This window comes from Vipera ursinii, assembly GCF_947247035.1.
Source record: "Vipera ursinii genome assembly, chromosome: 7".
In the NCBI taxonomy this organism is placed as follows: domain Eukaryota; kingdom Metazoa; phylum Chordata; class Lepidosauria; order Squamata; family Viperidae; genus Vipera; species Vipera ursinii.
In genome coordinates this window covers 33,853,313-33,874,439 of record NC_139521.1, presented here as the reverse complement: position 1 = coordinate 33,874,439, position 21,127 = coordinate 33,853,313, and the positions used below count along the sequence as shown (strand labels likewise).

Genomic DNA, 21,127 nt, shown 5'->3' with positions numbered 1-21,127 from the left:
ATTTAAGCACAGTATTGATTGAAGTTTTCCTGCAAGCGTTTTCTCCTTTACAGCTCCTGTAATTTCCTTGTGCCATTTTCTCTTTGAATTAAGCATAATTTGTCTGTATGTGCTACATACAGTGGTATTACATACCACTGTAATACAGGGAAAAATTAAAACAAGGCAGAAGAAAAAAGAAGGAAAAACATTTTAATGCAGCATTGTTACTTGGCATCAAGTATATGTGAAATTTTTGACACAGCTAAATGTCTTATTTAATTTGACTTTTAAGTATTGGTACTGTGGGGGTGTGATGGCTCAACAGTTAAAGACACTGAGCTTGTCAACTGGAAAACTGACAGCCCAGGTTCGAGACCTGACCACCATGGTTAGAATGCAGCATTGCAGGCTAATTCTGCTAACTGCTAGGAGTTCGATCCTGATCAACGCAAGGTTGACTCAGTCTTCCACCCTTCCAAGGTCAGTAAATTGAGAACCCAGATTGTGGGGGGCAATATGCTGACTTTGTAAAACACTTAGAAAGGGCTGTAAAGCACTATGAAGCGGTATATAAGTCTGAGTGCTATTATTATTGTCACACAATGGGGTGAGCTCCCGTTCCTTGCCCCAGTTCCTGCAAACCTAGCAGTTTGAAAGCATGCAAATGTGAGTAGAGTAATAGGTACCACTTTGGTGGAAAGGTAACAGCATTCAGTGCATCTTTGGCATATAGCCATGCTGGCCAAATGACCACAGAAAATGTCTTTGGACAACGCTGCCTCCCTTGGCCAAGAAATGGAGATAAGCACCTCGCCCTAGAATCAGACACGACTGGATAGGGAAGCCTTGCCTTTTTATTGGTACTGTATCCAGTTATGCTAGCAGTGGCTAATGAGCTTAACTATTTGCTGACTTCTAAGGAGACATTTTAGACATGTCTTGCTACATTACTATTTTTTCCCCAGTTCTGCAAGTACTTCAAGTGATTACAGAAAACGAAGGAAGTCAGAGCCTACAGTAACTCAGCAGAAAGTCCACCCTGATCAGAATGTAAATCGATACACTCTTGGACGTACAGATACACAGAGCACCTATTCAACCCTTAGGAAGCCTGTTACAACCTCTTCTCCATCTTCTCCATCAAGAGCAAAAGGTAATAAATGAGCACAAACATAAATAAACAGGAATAATTATTCATGAATTCCAAAACAATGTGGATGGATTTCAAATGCTGCTAGACAATCAAAATTCACCAATCCAATTTGCATAGAAGGAATAGAAATCCAGTATTTATATTCATATTAATCTTCTAATGTGATATGTCAGAAAGTCATCATATGAAGACTTTTGTAGCCTTTTCTTTTTTAAAAAAAGGTGATTAAAATCTTTTTTAAAAAAAACTTTAAAGTTGATTCATCAGACAAGGAAAAGACAGGGATTGGTAGCATTTTCTTCCCAGATATGTTATTTTTTAAAAATGTGGTTGTCATACATCACTAATCAAGACATAAGTCACAAGCATAAATGTGTCCAAAGGAAATGCAGTCTGCATATCTCTTAATGTTCAATAAATGAATTGTCCCTTTTTAATAACTGAATAGGAAACTGAATTATTGTCTTGGCAAACATTTATGGGGAGTGAAGTCTTAATGCAGGTTTTCTATCTCTGCATTCAATAAGAGCTTTTTTTCTGCCATATTCTATTTCTGCAATTCTTCCCCGTTTCATATAGCTGCTAATATTTCCTGTTTATTGTTACTGTATAGCAGCCAAAGTATTTTGTATGATTGCTCCCAGCTCTGCAATGCCACCATAATGTTTCAAAATTTTACATTGAAAAGGCAGTCAGGTACCATTTACCCAATTGGAATATGTTTTTTTAACCCCCACAAATAATTACGCAGGAATATCTGCAGTATATGATTTTTTAAAAAACCAAGATAACTGTAATAATGCAATTGAAGCTTCATCTTGATTTTTAGATGTGTCACTTAATTCTTGCCTCATCACAGTTGCCTTCTTGACTTTTTGGACCAGGCACTGTGGACATTCCAGTAATTAACTGTGAGTTGGGGAAGGGAGAATAAAGATTATCTTAGAGTTGGTGAGAAGAACAGACAAGAGTATTGACTATAACAAATGGGTGAAGAGTAGCCACTGTGTGGAGAGGCTGTTTGCCTGTGAAGTTAGTCTTTCTTGTAAAACCTAAAATAAACTCCTTTATTTTTTTTCTTACTGTCCTTATAATCTACTTTTACTTGTCCTAATTTCATTCAGCTATCCTTCCCTTTAACTCATTTATATTCTATTTTTGCCTTTCCTTCCTTTTTCATCTTTTTTTTTCTTTTTTGCTCTTTATGTTGGAAAGAGGGGAGGGTTGTAGATATACACTCATGTAAGAATACTTTATGGTAAAAGAAGAAATAGTTGCAATATGTATATGAACGGTCCATTAATTTTATAAATTGGGTCTTTGGATATAATATTCAGTCAAATATAAATTTAGCTTTATTGCTCTGGATCAGCCTTTTTTTGGAGTGTAGCTTCTGGCAGATATCTACATACATATGCCTAAATGTGTATGCATGTGTGTGCACGCATGGGTGCATGTTCAGGAATTTGTATACAGATGTGTCATTTGCACTCATTATTGGAGCAATCTCCAGTATAGGTTTCAATCAAAGTTGACAGCCCTTGATTGAAAAAGTGGAAAAGCTGGGCACTGCACATGATTTTTTGTATGTATTTATGATTCTTTTTTAAGAAAATCTACTCTTCCCTTGAATTATCTTCCTTTTGGGTTAAAATGGCAGATGGTTCTTCTTTGAATAAAAAAAAAATCACTTTTCAGCCCTAGCAGTGGTCTGTGCCTTCCTCAGTCTCAGGTTTTTTACTGGAGGCCTGGGAGTTTGATCCTTCTGCCCAGCATCTTAGCTCTTACTAGCACTGCACTCTTCTGAACAAAAAGCTGTAATGTCATTCCTGGGATCTGTCGGAGTCACCCTCCCAGCTTGGGAGTCGTAGCCCCAAGTCCTTCCTTCCTCCTATACCTATCTAGTGGTGGTACTGTAGGATTACATACAGGTAGACCTTGAATTATAACCATTTATTTAGTGACCATTTGAAGTGAATGGTCTGAATGGTACTGGTAATGGTACTGAATGATACTGAAAAAAGTGACTTACTGTATGACCAGTTTTCATTATGACCATTGCAGCATCCCCATGGTTACATGATAAAAAATTCGGGCACTTAGCAGCCAGCATGTATTTATGACAGTGGACTGTCCCGGGGTCATGTGATCACCAGTTGGTTTCTGACATGCAAAGCTAATGGGAGAAGCTGGATTCACTTAATAACTGGAGTTATTCTCTTAACAACTATGGCAAGAAAGGTGTATACACACACACACACACACACACACACACACATAAATATCATATAGTTAATATCTCAATATCCCAATATCTTTCACTGAAAATCAGGACCCTCTGCATTTTCTGCTTTAATGTTTATCATTGTTAACAGGGTTTATTTGTGTGTTACTACTTGTTTATATAAAAAGCAGTCTAAAATCTGAGGCATTTAAATTTTTTTGTTCTAATGATTATTTAATTGCAGGTCAATTTAATGTTTAATGTACAGTATTTCTAGTTTTAATACTTCAGAGTACAGAATTAGTAATCAGTATTAGTACTTGGCTAATTGTTTGCATATATTTGTAACACTTTCTATATGGTATTGTAGAATCTCAGTGTTAAATGCTTGGGCAAATAGCAATTCTGTTTTCTTCCGTTCTGCTGGAACCCATCTAATCCAGGCAATGGGTTCTAGAAAGTCATGGGCAACGTGACTTAGTTTTGCTTTTTCCCAAATTGATGACCTTCAGATCTGTTGAACTACAACTCCCATCATTCCCATTGTTACCAAAATTGTATTCCAGCATATTTTTTTCTCATTTAACTGTTTTCCCTCTAAATCCATTGATTAAATTTTTTGATTAAATTAAAAGCTTCCCCATTGTTCACTCTGTTAAATTACAAATATCACCAATACAAGAGAATAACCAGAGGAAGAATAGAGAAGAAATTAAAAACCTGGAGAGGGGGAACAGAGAGAGAGGTGGAGAAAAAAGGAAAATGTTATTGGAATGTTAATTGGAAAATGTTAATTGGAAAAACTGTAAAGGAGTCTAAGGTTACTGTAGGCTTCCGATTTTCTAAATTGTTCCAAGTCTTTCCAAGTAGGCAATACAGCTATAGCCGGGTTTCTATTGGGCTGTTTTTTAATGTATAATTTTTTATTTTACACAATCAAAAGCTAAACAAGAAAATATATAAAAGGAAAGTAGAAAAAGGAAGAAGATAAAAGAAGAGGTGCTGGAAAAGAAAGAAAGAAGAAAGAAAGAAAGAAAGAAAGAAAGAAAGAAAGAAAGAAAGAAAGAAAGAAAGAAAGAAAGAAAGAAAGAAAGAAAGAAAGAAAGGAGGGAAGGAGGGAGGGAGGGAGGGAGGGAGGGAGGGAGGGAGGGAATTTTAAATGTGGCTTCCGATCTTCTATACAGTAGTTACAAACAAACTTCCATTAATTCTTCCCCATTAGAGTTACATTATATAGTTCCATCTTCCCCCACATTTGACCTTTTTAATCAGCTGATCCAGAAATTACTTTTTATTTTCATTTTGTCCATTTTCAGCAATTATTGGGCTGTTTTTTAATTTTCATTTTATTGCCTGGATTAGATTTTTGAACAGCAGATACAGGGTTTTTTTTTATTTAACTTACAAAGATGGTAATGTATGTGCACAGTTTTACAGTACGACAGAGAGACTAGGTGGGAAATGGTACCCAGTTTGCCATTTAAAAACTTTAAAGATATATATAGAAGCCTTCAATTATTAAATAACTTGCTATATTAATAGTGCAATTCAAAGGTAGCTTAATGGTTATTGTATGTTTTAAGTATGCATATTATGTTAGGAAAATCAAAGTGATTCCCCACACTTGGTTTCTTTCTGACATATGAAAATTGTTATTTTCCTGTCTACATTTGAATCTGTTAATTTCTGGCAATGTCTCTTTTTCACCATGCTGCTCTGTGGATTATAAAGGTGGGGATATTAGCAAAACATATTCATCCCTTTCCACTTATTCAGACCCCAACCAAAACGCCTCAAATGATTTAGATTATAGTAAAAATTATGGGCAGAGACTAGCAGTTCCAGGCGATTCAAGAAGAGCCATCAGTTACAAAAATGGCTGGCAAATGGCCCGTCAGAATGCAGAAGTCTGGAGCAGCACTGAAGAGACGTCCTCTCCCAAACGCAAATCTCGCAGCTACGATGACCTACTAGCTGATGATCATTGTTGCTTCTCTGATACACAGAATAAGTCTGAAAGTATGGTGTCTCTGTTGTGTGCAGACAATTCCAAAGGTGATTCTTCCCTAACCTGGGCTTCCCCGTATTCCTCTGAAACTCGTGGTTCCAATCGGTCAAGGGCACATCTTAGATCTGCCCATGATGCTCCTGGATTTCTAAAAATGTACAAAAGAATGCACCGCATCAACCGCAAAGACTTACTTAATTCCGAGGTTATCTGTTCTGTGAAATCCAGAGTACTGCAGTATGAAAAGGAGCAGCATAAGAGCTTACTACATGGTTGGAAAGAATCCTCCGCAGAGGAGGTACCAAGGGACATGGTGCCCAATAGAATATCTGAATTTGAAAAACTAATTCAGAAATCTAAATCAATGCCAAATTTAGGGGAAGAAGCATTATCAACTGCAAGCCTCCTGGAACCCCCTAAAAATGGCTTTTGTACAATGAGACGGTTTTCTATTGAATCCTTGCTGGATGAAGAAAATCAAAATAGGCACACTTCTCAAGTGCAAAGGAATTACAAGTCCAAAACTCTGGTGCCAATTCACATTGAAGTAACTAGTGAGGAACCACAAAGATCTCAGATGGACTATTCAGACAGTGACCAAGATGGAGTGGTCTCTGACATGAGTGACTTCATACAGATAGAAGGCTCATCTTTTTGCAGTGAAAGTGATTTTGATCACTTCTCCTTCACATCCTCAGAAAGCTTTTATGGATCAGGCCATCACCATCATCACAAGCATCTTATCAGCTCCTGCAAAGGAAGATGTCCAGCCTCATACACACGCTTCACCACCATGCTGAAGCATGCAAGGGCTAAACAGGAAACTACCCCAGAAGTTCCTAAGCGACAAGATTCCGATGCTGGCCTGTCTAAAATAGCCTTCCTAGTCAGCCCAGTGCCTTTCCGGAGGAAAAAAAATACACTCCCCAAAAAGCAGGCTGAAAAGACTAAATGCAAATCATCTGTCTTTGATGCCCTGGACTCCGCTCTTAAAGATATCTGTGACCAAATCAAAGCAGAAAAAAGAAGGGGAAGCTTGCCTGACAATAGTATATTGCACAGACTTATTTCTGAATTGCTTCCAGACATTCCTGAGAGAAATTCTTCCCTTAAAGTTTTTAGAAAAAGTCCCATATGCCAGCCTTTGCATCCACTGCCTCACGATGGTGCTATTCACTGTCCGTTGTACCAGAATGAATGCAGAAGTTTGCCTCTCAGTGCCTCTTATCAAGAGATGGATGCTACCAACAGCAGCAACCAGGAATATGATAATGCACTGTGTTTCCAAGGTGGATTACTTCCTTTTCTTTATGCTTGTGTTTGAGTCATTCACCCTTATCCTTTCTAGTTTGTTCCCATTACATTTGTGTTGTGCACCTTATACGGCCTAGAAATTGGTGAGGAAAATAACAGTGTACAAAGTTGTTTTTTTCAGACCAGCCAACAAAAGGAAGAAGTAGCCTTTTGTTGTTAGCATTTGAATAGTTACTGAAATAAGAGAGCAGTGATTCATAATGGAACTTAGCATCACACAGTGAAAAAAGTCTCAGTTGGTGTAATTTTCATATCAATAATTTTTGGAACAAAGTACAAAGATTTCCTAATAAAATATATGGTCACCTGATTATAAGAAAGTACAAGATGAAATAATAAGAAAAGAAGCACTTGTTCTAAAATTATTTCCATCTAAGTTCACAAAATAGTTCAGCTATATAGAAATATAATTATGGCTGTGTGAACTGAAGGTTTGGCTCACTAATTTAAATGTCCATTTATGCAATGATGGAGGGAACATTAAAATCTACTAATTTTAAAAGGGCTTCATTTAATATTGAGAAGGACAAGTCCTACAGGATAAAACCAAGGAAAGAAGTATTACAGTTCCAATTTCATCTACTTAACTAAAGTTTATGTTTCAATAAAAATAACAATAACAAGCAAATGATCTCCATTAATAGTATACAATATTTAAACATTCAACTCGGTCGTGGTCTCCTCTGCCTATAGCTGTATAGCTCCACTATCAGCAGCAAGAGAAAACCATGGCTTTCTTCTTTCTTCTTTCACATCTTCTCCAGTGATGCTGAGATTAGAAGTGTTCCTCTTCTAAATGAAATTTCCTGTGACACCAAATTTGGGGGTAGATCTGCTTATTTTAAACCAGTTATGAGCAACGTAAAAATAGTGGTTGCTGAACCATAGCTCTGAGCTGATTCCACTGGCAAGCAATATAGGGAATTATAGTTTAACAACATCAGTAAAGTCACATATTACCTCTCATTTAAAATAAACCAGGATTAAACTATAGTTTATACTCTTAGCTGATTGGTAAACCAATACTGCTTTACACTAGGTAGAGTTCATGTAGTTATCTACTACTTGATAAGCTTAAAATGAGTGTGCCAGTCTCCTTTGTCCAGAAGGAGGACAAAGAAAGGAGAAAATTTGAGTCCAAACCTCAGGGTGCTTTTGCATCTACCACTATTGTACACCATCCAGCATCATATTAATATAGTAAATAAACCAGAAACTAGAATTGTTGTGCAAAAATGGATCCAAGAAGCTTATGGTTCTTCTTGATCCATGTAAATATAATAAATTGGTCATATTATTTAGATATCAAGGTTTAGATATATGCAGTTTCTGCAATTTCTTACATGCATTAGTAATTTCTGACATGAGAGATATCGCTAACACAAATTGCACTTGAAGCTATATTCTGGAAGTTAAAGTCCACACATCTTAAAGTTACCAAGTTTGAGAAATTCTGGCTTAGGGTACCATAAACATAAAGTTTTTTGAAACTAACAAATAGAATAATTATTTCTCATCGAAGATTTCTTTAAAAATGAAGTGTAGACCTTACAAAGCTGCTTAAAAAGTGTTAATGAACTACATTATTTTTTTCTTCATGTTAATATACTTACATAGGTATTTTCAGCTTGTCATATACTAATCTTAAATATGTTTACTCAGTAATCAATCTACTGAATTTAATAGGCCTTTTCTCTAATAAACTTTGGGATCATGCTGAAAGGATGCAATCCTATTTCATGGACATTTCTATATAAACAATTGGGTTTTGTGAGCTAGAAATATGGAATTCTAGATGTCACTTAATCTGGAAAGCAGTACTTCAGACTAACAGCATGGTATGCTAGAAGTTTTTGTCTTTCCCTCTTTTCAGGGAAAATAGTCTCCAGAGCCTTCTTTCCCTTACAGCAAATGGCATCTTTGGCCAAAATGACAGCAAAGATAACAGAAAAATAACAGCACTGTACTCCTAATCTTGAGACCACCTTTTCATATCTATTTCATATCTAAAATAAAACCAGAATACACAGTAATGTGGCAAATGCGTAATCTAATTCGGTGTAACATAAAACAGTCATACATTTCTTTTCTCCTGGATCACCTCAGAATTTCATTATTCCATCATTGTGGCATGATTTTGACACATCCCCTTGCATGTCGGTACATGTTTATTAGCTTTATGAGTCAATGCTATGTTTTATCTTTTGCATCTTCAGTAACTTATTCTTCTGTTCCTCTAAAAGCAAGAGTTGTAATAATCAGAGAAGATGCTATATTGCTGGTCTTGGTTTTTTTGTTTTTAATGCTTCAGGCACAGTTCAAAATTGTATACTGTAAGTAGTATATGAAATAATTTCCATAGCTTCCTTTCTAGACTTCTGTTTATCAGGGTTTTTTTATTTGTTGTTACATTAGTTTAATTCAGATTCACATTAACATGAATTTAGATGTAGTTTCCTTTGAAATAAGCTTCCAAAATTATTTTTCGTGAATTTTCAACCAATGACATTTTACTTTCAATAGACCAGGAATCTCCTGGAAACTATTCTTCTGCTTTCACTGATGTGAGTCGATGTATTCCAAAGGAAAGAAGAGGAACTCCAGACAGAGAGGTAATGCAGGGAAATGTACTTAAACAAGCATGTTTGAAGCCAGAAGTGTATTTCTAAAAACACCTGGAGACCTTTAAAAGCATTTATTGCATGGCTTCTTGGCAATGCTGTCTTTCATCACCAGGGGTTATAAAACAATGCAGTTGGAATAGAAAGAGAAGCAGAGCATGGACTACAATTAGGGCATTTCTGCACAAATGCTTTGCACCAGTTCAGGACTGATTCCAAGCCTGATTGACCTCATCTATCTTGACCCATTGGATCAATGATTTTCTGAATTTAAAGTTGCAGCAAAGCTGGTATTTTCCCTTTTTGTTCCTGGTGGTTCTGCAGCCTTTATGAGCTTTTCACTTCCTCATTGTTGGGAAGAATCTTTTCATCATTTAACAGACCTTCTCTAATGTGTTCCCTAGAGGTTTGGCATCTTGCTCCTGGAGGTTTCTTTGTCATATGTACTGATGAGAGCTCTTCTTTCCCTTTTCCTTTCCTCCAATCCAGCCATTATAGTATCATGCAGCTAAGACCACAGCTGTTGGGACCTAAATTGCCAAGCAGCTTGTATTTGCATCTCACAGGGCTTTGAGGAGAGAGAAAGGAATGGTGGCAAGGTAGCCAGGAAGTCTTTGGTGGATATCAGTCCCTTTGCTTTTTTTTACAGTTGATTAGACTGGCTTATGACGAGTTGTATATGTCTTCTGCATTTTTAAGTCAGGAAAAGTAAAGATAATTGCAGATTGCTTTCAAATTCCTTTGTGAGGGATTGGAGGGCAGAAAAAGTATGCAGTGGAACTGCAGTTGAAAGAAGCAACAACTAAAATTGCAACATCTGTTTAACAAGCAATAAATGTCAGCATATTTGTGGGCCTGCCAAGAGGTACACAGTGCTCAGAAAAGAGATTAAATCGCAATGAAAGCAGTTGTCCTAAATAAATGTCTCCTTTCTAGGATGCTAATCCCATCTCCCTTTGTTGATGCTGCTCCCTGGACCTTTACTATCTAGAAATAGGGAAAAGTTGGAATCAGTAAATCTCAGGCCTTCTCCCTGAACTTCTGGTCCTTCTGCTGGGAAAGCAGAAATACTGAATATCTCCTTTTACAAAATAAACTCAGCATTTTAACAATATTTGAAATTCAAATGTAGGCCTGTAAATCCCCATACAGAGAATCATTAATATTTTTGTGCAATGTGTTTAATTTTATTACAGTTATATTAAAACTTACTCCTGTGAAGGGTATCCTAAAACAGTTTCATTTTATATATTGTGTAACATGTACCAATAAATTGAGACCAAATATTAATTAGTAAATATTGCTGCTAGCTGAGGTAATACTTCCTCTTCCCTGCTACCATAAAAGCAGGTTATCTAAGATTACACAGAGCCATCCTGTAGCAGGTACCTCAAATGCAAGCACGGCATTGTGTGTGTGTGTGTGTGTGTGTGTGTGTGTGTGTATGTGTATGTGTATGTGTATGTGTATGTGTATGTGTATGTATATGTATATGTATATGTATATGTATATGTATATGTATATGTATATGTATATGTATATATCCCCCTAGTCCCAGTGTTTGGCCACACCAGAGGGGCATTATTTTAGATACATGTTATTTAGATTAATTTCTTTGCCTCTATTTCAGAGACTGCCAGCTAGAGCAGTATATGACTTTAAGGCTCAAACTTCTAAGTAAGTATTAGTCCCTTTTAACCCAAAAAAATCATAATGAATCTTTTAAAAATGTTTATAGGTAGAAAAGAATACGTACAATAACATTACAATCAATACAAGTGACTATTTCATACATACTTAAACTAATGTTTTACTATTTAAGCATTCTGCAACATTCAGATATTCAATAATTTAAGAAATAGTGTCCACTGTATTTAACTAAAGTATAACATTTAGTTAAATGTACAGCAACATTTAATGCATAAGAGCATAGCAAAAATAATGGTTTTTAAAATTGTAGTTTTATTTTGTTTTCCATAGAGGGAATAATTTTGAATGCAATAAATTTGTACATGTTGTTAATGTATGAGTTGAATATGCAAAGTTGATTTCTTTCACTTTTGAACATTCTCACCAATGTAGTTTTTATTATGCTATTTATGCCATTTTATCACTATTAAAATAGGCAAAATTGCTTTTAGATTGGATGTCTATAGTGTTATACGAAAAACAATCTCTTTAAGCCTGCCAAAGTCCAGCCTTTTTTAAAGCTGGCAAAGTCAGGACAATTTAAATTTTAGAGTGGAATGGAAAAGTGGGGTTTCATATGCCACTTGTGCTAATGCATTCTGAACAAGTAGCTTCCAAGTGGTTTTCAAGGATAGCCTACTAATGTTGCAAAAATCCTGATAAGAGTGGTTAAGCCATCAATGAGCATGAGGAATCAAGCAGAAACAGTTACAATTGACAAGATGAATTTGTACAACCAGCCTCCTAAGTGGGCCAGTCCTAATTCCCTCCCCTGTTTTACAGGTAGTCCTTGAGTTACAATAGTTCATTTAGTGACCATTAGGTTACAACAGCACTGAAAAAGTGACTTATGACCATTTTTCACACTTATGACTGTCGCAAGAGCCCCATGGTCATATCGTCAAAATTCAGACATTTGTCAACTGACTCATATTTATGACCGCTGCAGTGTCCTGGGGTCATGTGATCACCTTTTGTGACCTTCTGACAAGCAAAATCAATGGGAAAACAGGATTCACTTAACAATCATGTTTCTAACTTAACAACTGTGACAAGAAGGGTTGTAAATGGGGCAAAATTCACTTAATAACTGTCTCACTTAGCAACAGAAATTTTGGGGTCAACTGTGGTCAAGGACTGCTTGTATTAATAGTTGGATTTTTATGAGTCTTCTGCCTTATCTTTTTATGGTTCTTCCCAAAAATATACAAAAAGTACCTAATCATCGTAAAGAACTTTGCATGATAATGAGGTTACATCTAAAAGTGTAGCAATAAATGTGTGTATTGAAATGTACGTTTGTGTTCTTTGTTAATATCCTTGAACATATTCGAGAAATACATAAATACTTTTTAATGTGTGGCAGAAGAAGTACAGAGTTGCCATTAACCAAAAATTTCAATTAATACATAATTGAGGAAACAAGGAGTGTAACATAGAAAAATTGAAGAATAAATGGTTTTATTCAAGTGGAAAATTATTTTAATTGCTAGCTAAAAGATGTCCTCAAATCAATTTATTATTGTCATAGTCCAGCATAAAATGTGTCCTTTCCATCCCACTCTGTGGTTTCAACTGAAATCTGCATCCCATCCTATTCACAGAATGCTTCAGTAGGTCACATTAGGTTGAGTTTTCCTTCTGAGAGATTAGCTCTTCTACTTCTTATGCCAATTTGTTGGCATCTCTGATTGTCTTGTAACAGTGGTAGCAGTGACAAAAAAGAATTAGGGAGCTGACACAGAGAGAACTAAAGGAAAAAGTCTTTGGTCCTAGATAGAAACACCTATGTTTATCTGTTCATTCTTAACCATTGTCAGCATTAACTGAATTAACAGGGTGATCACAAGATAGAATGTAAAACCATGCTTAAGAAAAACAAAGATAGCCAAGTGTTATTTCTTCAGAGGACCAAAGCAGTTCGATATTTCATTTACTACACTTCAAGTCTGTCATTTGCAAATTACAGTATGAAGCAGTAAATGTCTTGTTTACGAAAGGTCAGAGCTAGTTTCTTGATAAAATAAACCAAAGTTTCTTTTGTATTTGAGATATTAATCGACATTAAATCAGTAAAGTATTCAAGAAAAAGATAGTAAGCTTTTGTGTTTATGGTTGACCCCATTACCAAATATAGTTTCCAACTGCTAGATAGACCTGGTTCTTTTTTTGTTATTTAAAATGATAAACAATTAATATTCAGTTCAGGATTGTTACCAGGATGTCAAATCTGTATCACTGTTTATAAATGTTTGTTACAGAGAGCTGCCTTTTAAGAAAGGAGACACTGTCTATATCCTCAGGAAAGTGGATCAAAACTGGTATGAGGGCGAACACTATGGAAGAGTTGGGATTTTTCCTATTTCTTATGTTGAGGTTTGTCTTTACACCAGCAATCTCATGCATTGAGTTTTACAAATAGATACCCAGATTGGAAAGGTCGATTGAAATAACCACCATTCTCTCTTCAGAAACTTATTCCCCCAGAAAAAGCACAGCCAGCAAGACCACCGCCTCCAGCACATGTGGCCGAGATTGGAGAAGCTATTGCAAAATATAATTTCAATGCAGATACAAACGTGGAACTTTCATTGAGAAAGGTATTTTCTAAAATTGGGTGTTACACCAACTTTGACAAAGATTCTTTGTTAAGGGGCTTATTTACTCAAGTATATATTACCCAGGGCTATATTGTGACTGTAAGTTAAGCTGCTACATCTTTCTGCTGCCATTTTTTTTTTCTGCAAATCTTCTCTTTTTCCCTATATTTGTACTAACCTTCTTTCCCTCTCTCTCTCTTCCAACTCCTGGCTCTCCCTTCAGGAATGCAAGTAAAAAGTGCTGTACAACATAGGTAGTCCTTGTTTACCGACCACAATTGAGACTGGCCACTTGGAGGTTATGCGAAGTAGCTGCTAAGTGAAACAGTGTCTACGCTTATGATCTTTAAATTTCTTTTGCTTTACAGACCTATGAAGATCGTAAATGTAAGGATTGGTTACAAAGTTATTTTTTTCATTACCATCATGACTTTGAACAGTCATTGGTTGAAGCACATGCTAAACAAAGACTACCTATATACTGTTTGAAGATGTTTGGGACTGAATCAGAGTCTCCTTTCAGTGCAAATACCAGATGCTAGTCTGTAAATCTGACTCAAAACTGTATCTGGGAAAAAGAATTAAAGCTTATTTCTTTCCATACACAGGATATGCAATATCAAGTTTTGCTGTATCCTATATAGTCCATCTTGAGAAGGCCATTTTCTGATCCAGGTTTTTTAAGGGGCTTCTTTGCTTGACGACCATTTGTTTAGCGTCTGTTCAAAGTGATTACAGTGCTGAAAAAAGTTATTTATAGCCAGTCTTCACACCTATGATCATTACAGCATCTCTGCAGTCATGAGAACTTCTGAGCTGGCTTCTGACAAGCAAAGTCAATGGGAAAGGTGGCAGGAGATGACAAGTTGCAGTCACATGATGACTTGCTTAATTACCTTGGGTGATTCACTTAACGATTGGAACTGCCATTGTTAAATGAGTTGGCCTGTGATGTTTCACTTACTTACTGCTTCATTTAGCAATGGAGTTGCTGAATCCAATTAGGGTCATTAAACAAGCAGTATCTGTATTTTATTTTAAAAATTCACAAAACAAATGGTTAATTCTTATTTTTTTAAATGAGATCAAGAAAGTTCTTCCTATTTCCCTTTTAAAAATAGTTCTTTTTAAAGGGCCCCCTACATTGTCAGCAGAATTAGGTCTTTATAAAGACATTTCTCCCCTCTAGAGCTAACAGAAATCTCTTTATTTTTAATATTGTCTGTGCCTTCCCTAGTGGATCTTCAAAAAAGAGATCTCTCTTGTAACCTGAACTGCCATGTTATCATGTAAAAATCTCTCTTGCAGAGGTCTGTGCTAAGGGATGTTTCAAAGGTCAATAAAGAGATTTCTTGGACAACGTGCTACAAAGTGGGGGGGGAAAGCTATTGGTAAATCAGCACAAACATTTTGAAAAGCAAATGCAAACTTTGGACCCTCCCTTTCCTGTATATTTTCCCTAGGTAGGACTAGCATTAGACTGTTCTGTACCAGCCTACTACCGGCCCTGCAGAAAAGGCAGGGACAACCCCTTTACAAAACGGCAAGAGGCTGGAACTAAGCCTGCCAAATTTATTAACATAAAACAGAGCAAACAGAGCAAACACAAACCATGAAACAGGAGCTATTCAAACAGTTGCCTTCAGCAAACCAGCCCTCCCACACATTCCCCTTTTAAACAGTTCAGGGCGTGGCTTCTCTCTGCCTCCTTCCGAGGTGCCCCATTGCCTTCCTCTGTTTACTTCTGATTGACTGCCTCCTGCGTCAGGCGTCCTTGAACAGGGCCAGCTGTGGGTCATCTTCATCCACGCTGTCAGGCTCACACAGCTGGGTCTGCGTCGTAACCAGATGGGAGGGGCCTGGCTGAGGGCTCTGCGGAGCCTCAAGGCTATCCTACACAAGCTCTCCAACACCCCCCTCCTCCTCCTCTGAATCGTCCAACCCAACTGCTGAACCCACAGGCTGACCCTGAATCACAACATAGACAATTCTTGTAGCTTTCTATGTTTCTCTCACTACAGTTTCCCTAGAAGAGGAATTTCCATTCTTAACTGGCAGATTAGGATCGTGGCATTTACTAAGAGTTACACAATTTGTCTTTCCATTGAAAAACTCATTTAGACAGCCACTGATTCTATGAATGTTGCCACAATTTACTTTGAAGTCTGAACCTTTATGGGAAGCCTTGTGACCTTGGGACTTCTTGACTTTTCTTAACTATTCACTTTCACTAATATTCCACCACAGTTAAGGAATTTGTATTGCGTTGCTATATATTGTATACATTTATGATGGGACAACCATTTTTCATCTGTAATTGAGTGTTGCCTTTCAGGGAGACAAAGTTATTCTTCTTAGACGGGTTGATCAAAACTGGTATGAAGGCAAGCTACCGGGAACAAATAAGCAAGGAATCTTCCCAGTGTCCTATGTAGAAGTCAAAAAGAGCATGGCCAGAGGAGAAAATGAATATCCTGTTCCTCCCATTCCCCAGAGTTACTCAAGTGACAGAATCCACCACTCAGCTAAGGTAAGAAATGATTTGTTCTCTATACCACCTTTAGAGTTTAGTCCCATGCACGAATCTTGGTGATAAATATTAGTACTTATTGATTTCAAATATAAAGTTTGTCATAAGAATAAATTACACCATTTTTATTTTGTAGTGAAGATTGCACCATTTTTCCTCTCTTATGTTACCTTGATTTTTTTATGGTGTTCTTGTATTTTTGCATTTTATATTAAAAATAATGTATTTGCACAGTTTAAGCCTCAAAAAAAGTATATGGAAGCCCAGTTTGATACTGTTTCATGCAGACTTACTTGAATCAATGACCTTCTGTGGATCACTTTCTCTACACATCAAGATCCGGAGAAATGGCATCCAACTACAAAAGATAATGTTTTCTCCATCCTCTGCCCATATGTAAACTCTAACTGAAAAAGTTTCTGATAATCCACTCTCTGGATTGTCTCTGGCTGCATCCCAATGTGTCTTTACATAATTACCAGAAGGGAAAGTTGGAGATTAGACAATATTTATCAAACACTTCTGGATCCAGGGAGTATCTATTAAGGAGAAAGGTAGACAATCTCCCAGAACCAGGTCATCATACACTCACCCAGTCCCATACTGAGCCAGGAAGGGCACAGACTAACCCTCAAATGTCTGAGGTCATACCAAAGAATACCCTTTCCACTTCCTGGAAAGAAAGTCGGGAAGCCAAGAGGAAATCCACATAAGGGAGCTAAATAGCGCTCCAGATACTAGATCAGGCTGTTCACCAAAGTCAAAACCATGTTGAATCTAGGTGTTGGGAATAAGCTATGTAAAATGGCTATGGTGCCCAGATGGGCTATCTTCCTGTTTATTTTCCTCTAAAAGAGGATTTACCAGTTTAAATAAGGCCACCAGCCAACAACCTGCAGCAAGTAGCATCCCATTATAAATTACTGCATAAATATGTTTTGCCTGCAATATTTCACCTACATAGGCACCTGTATCTTTTATCATTGTTCAACTTGGATGAAAAGAGAATAGTTTTCAGTAATAAAGAAAGGAAATAATAATAATGAATATGAATTATAATTGTTTTAGGATTCTCCAAAGAAAAAAACATTAAGATAATATTGGATGTTCAGAAGATGGTTTCATGCTTGGGTTGTGAAAAGAGTGGAGACTTGAGAAATTCCTGGTCCAACTGTGCAATTTTCCAGCTTTAGGTCTCATTTCCATAAAGTTTCTCAGTAAAAAATGTAACTCAAACTAGAATTGGCATTTTAACAGTTACTAATGCAAGTTACTTTCGTTCTTGCACTAATGTGGTTATTAAAATGATGCAAATACAACATATACTTTTGCTCATTGATTTTTCTAGTATTGGGGATCAACAGCAACCCATCATATTTTAATCAGCACTTTACCAAGGAAGTTTGGTGTATATCTACCTACTGATACCCAATAATGAACGTTGTACCGTTTGGTTTCAAATCTTCGTAGAAACATAATGTAGCTCTTCCGTTTTCCCTGTCCCTGAGCTCCACTTCTTGCTAAATAAGCGTTATGCATAATGCCAGAGATGGACACAACATACAAAAGAGATAATAACTTTACAGTAAAATATTTAAATGTGGTAAAACTGTATTCATAGCATATGTAATTTAGTATTTTTATATCTACAAGTGGTTGTGGGTGAAGATTTCTATTTAAAATTGTTCTTGCTAGTTAAAATATAGCTATTCTATTTAAAATAATTATTTAAAATAAAATACAAAAGAGGATAATTTTTATATTTTTCAAAGTTTGCTCAGCATTTTGTGCGTATTCACATGAAATGAAACCATGTCTGTCATTGTCCATATTAAATCTATGTGACTTAAAAGTTGATGCTAATTATCACCATGTCCATAAGACTATTTTTAAAGTTTACAAAAGTATTTCTTTGTCTGTTTGTGTTTCTCAGTGACAGCCGAGATCCATTCTATATTATTTACATTCTGTTTTAAGGACTAAGAATCATAACTTTGGATTTCCTGTGCAAATTAATTAATTCAAAGTTTCCATTTCTTCCTGGGTACCTAAATTCTACATATAATACAAATGTTAATATCAGACAAATTTCAAACTTTATTTTCAAATGAGGATTTAACTTGGAAAATTAATAACAAAAACTACATTTTCAGTATTTACTGAAGCAGTGGATATCTACTGATGCAATATACGTATGAATCCCAGCTCTTCCATGCTTACAAAAGGACCTTTATTTTACCAGAAGAAATCTTCAATCAATATTTCAGCCTAACCATATTACTTAGCCAATAATGATATTTTTCAACACATTTTGAGTTGAAAATAATTTTCTGTTATATGCACTAACAAGCATTTCGATCCTGTGTACCTTTAAGAGAAATGTAATGATGTGTGAAGTGCTATTATTTTTAATTTTTTTAAAAAAAAAATAGATTGTGTAACTGCAGGTAGTATAAATACAATGTACAGTTTTATTGAATCTGTTATTTCAGGGTTCTTGTACCAGTGAAAAAGTTAAAAACTTGCACCACCTGAGATTAATTTTGATTAATCTCAAACTATCTCAGCCTGAACTGCATTTTTCTGTGTTACGCAGAACCATTCTCTTCTCGAAACAATAGGGCTGAAGAAAGGAAAGTTCTGGTAATCACATCTGGGCCATTAGTCACTGGCTGGCATGAGAGCAACATGGTGAATCAAATCTGTCTTGATGTCTGACATTTAGTCTTGGGCAAGAATCTGATAGAGTTTCACTTTCCAGATACACTGTCCGATTGATATGCTAATGATTCAGAAATGTATGCTCAGTGAAGTAATATCCTATAAAGAGGAATTAACAGGATGTTATTTTTTTAAAAAAAAACATTCTTCTTGAGCCCAGTCCCTCAACTTGTTTTAATTCCTGTGCTTTCCCTTTATTTCTCAAGTGGGATTCCAAAACACCAGCCCCTCCTCCCAGATACAGATCCTCCTCTTATCCAGATTCCAATAAAAGACATCTTCAGGCCATCACTGATGAATGGTTGTCACTGACTCTTGGCTTTCCATCTTCAAGCACACCTTCCCCTCCTCCTCCTCCTCCTCCTCCACCTTTTCCTAAAAGCTTTCTTTCTGGTTTAGAGGAATTTAGCTCTCTGCCTTTAACAGGTTCAGAGGGGACAGGCTGCCTCTCAGATAATGTCACTCCTCAAATAAAGCATGGCCATACTGTTCCAGTTCCCTCATCAAAGGCCTCCCATTTGTTCCCCGACTCTCCACCGAAGCCATTTTCTTCATCTACATGTACATCAGCTCCTCCAGCAACTCATTTTCATGACCAAGCACATGTGCTTGAGTGGAACCATTTCAAAGGGATGAAAGGAAGCCCCATTGTGGAGGAAAAGAAAAGCCCCTCAAACCCTCTTCCAGAAACGCAAAAGATAGCAGGCCGTACCCTCGCCCTGGCCAAAGAAGACGCGTTATCCAAAACACTGAAGGAAGTTGGCAAACAGGAGGAACTCTGTGAGGAGCTGCTGTCAGTAATTCAAGGGGAGCAATCGAAAAGTAAAGATTTAAGTTTCTACAGACATGCCCCTGAGGTGCCTGAAGAATGGGCAAGACTTCATATAGAGGAGGAGCCAGACCTTGACCACTTAGAGTCACCAGTGGCAAATAAGGGGGAGTCTATGATAACTTTTGAAGGCAACAGTTCAGCAGATACTAAAAAAGAGGTATTTAAACATTGTACAATTTCTGTACTTACATCATTAGCCAATTTTTTTTTTCAATGTATGTGTTTTCGCATGAGGCTTTCTACTACACATTGCAATCTTCAAGAACAATTTAAGCACACTAATACACCACATTCCTTCTTCAATTCTTTTTGGAGATGAGCTGAAGACTACCCTAACTGCTTCTTAACTTTTTGAAAACAGCTACTGTACCTACTATTAACTCTGGCTTTTACCAGCAGTGCAGAATCCTTCTTTCCAAGGATGACAAGCAGTACCTAGGTAGATGGATTTTTGCATCAAAAAAGAAGATGCATTTATTAATATATTAATTTCATTTTAAATAAAGATCCCTATTTGAATAGGAATCATGGCATACCAAAAAAGTATGTTCACCACCTTGAGTTATTTGTAAGAATAATAAAGATGGGATATATATATATAAATAAATACAGAAAAAATACAGAAAAAAACATGCTGCACTAAGATCCGATTACTTGTTGCATAAATTACGTAACACATAAATTCCTTTTAGTATTATTATTATTATCATTATTATAAAATAAAACCTCTGCCCAGCCAAAAACAGTTCAGTAACTCCATTAAATGCCTTCATTAGCTTGCTGAGTAATGTATCATTCATATTGCTTATTTCAGACCTATTAAGGATAATTAAAGAAAATTTATTTATTTATTTATGGGATTTGTATGCTGCCCTATCTCCCAAAGGACTCAGGGCGGCTAACAACTATAAAAACACAAAATACAAACATTAAAAGGTATTAAATCAAATTATCCCATAAATAGTCCAATTAAAAACACAATAAAACAAAAACTTCCCTTCCGTCAGTCCAGGTCGGCCTGTTGAAAAAGCCATTTTTTAAGGCCGCAACGAAAGGAACGGAGATCTGGGGCCATCTGGAGCTCCAAGGGGAGTTGATTCCAAAGGGCAAGTGCCCCCACAGAGAAGGCCCTCCCCCTAGGGGTAACCAGTCGACATTGTCTGGCCGATGGCACCCTGAGGAGGACCTCCCAGTGTGAGTGCACAGGGCGATGGGCAGTCGTTCCTGGCAGCAGACGGTCCTGCAAATATCCCAATGCCCAATTGGCTGTCTAGTTCCCAAGCCATTTTCATAATCCTTGTGTTTCCAAGCAAATTTAATCAGGACATAACAAAATGTTTGCCCACAAACTCATTAAAAAGGCAAGAACATTTTAAATCATAAGAAATAGGAATTATCCATGATTTAATTAAGACCAAGATTTCCCTGGACACATATTTTATCCTAGCTATGC

The 21,127-nt window shown here is 36.6% G+C and overlaps 1 protein-coding gene across 2 annotated transcripts in view; it reads left to right on the top strand.

Moving 5' to 3' along the window:
• Positions 1–21,127, top strand: part of SORBS2 (sorbin and SH3 domain containing 2) — a 175,434-nt gene that overhangs the window by 138,255 nt on the left and 16,052 nt on the right. The window contains exons 17-23 of one of the 2 annotated variants that reach the window (XM_083367413.1): positions 948–1,135; positions 5,091–6,656; positions 9,205–9,293; positions 10,933–10,979; positions 13,253–13,367; positions 13,463–13,591; positions 15,927–16,121. In XM_083367413.1, coding sequence (XP_083223539.1) covers positions 948–1,135; positions 5,091–6,656; positions 9,205–9,293; positions 10,933–10,979; positions 13,253–13,367; positions 13,463–13,591; positions 15,927–16,121 — 2,329 coding nt within the window. The remainder of the gene's footprint in view (positions 1–947; positions 1,136–5,090; positions 6,657–9,204; positions 9,294–10,932; positions 10,980–13,252; positions 13,368–13,462; positions 13,592–15,926; positions 16,122–21,127) is intronic. The other variant, XM_083367414.1, reaches the window with a different exon arrangement.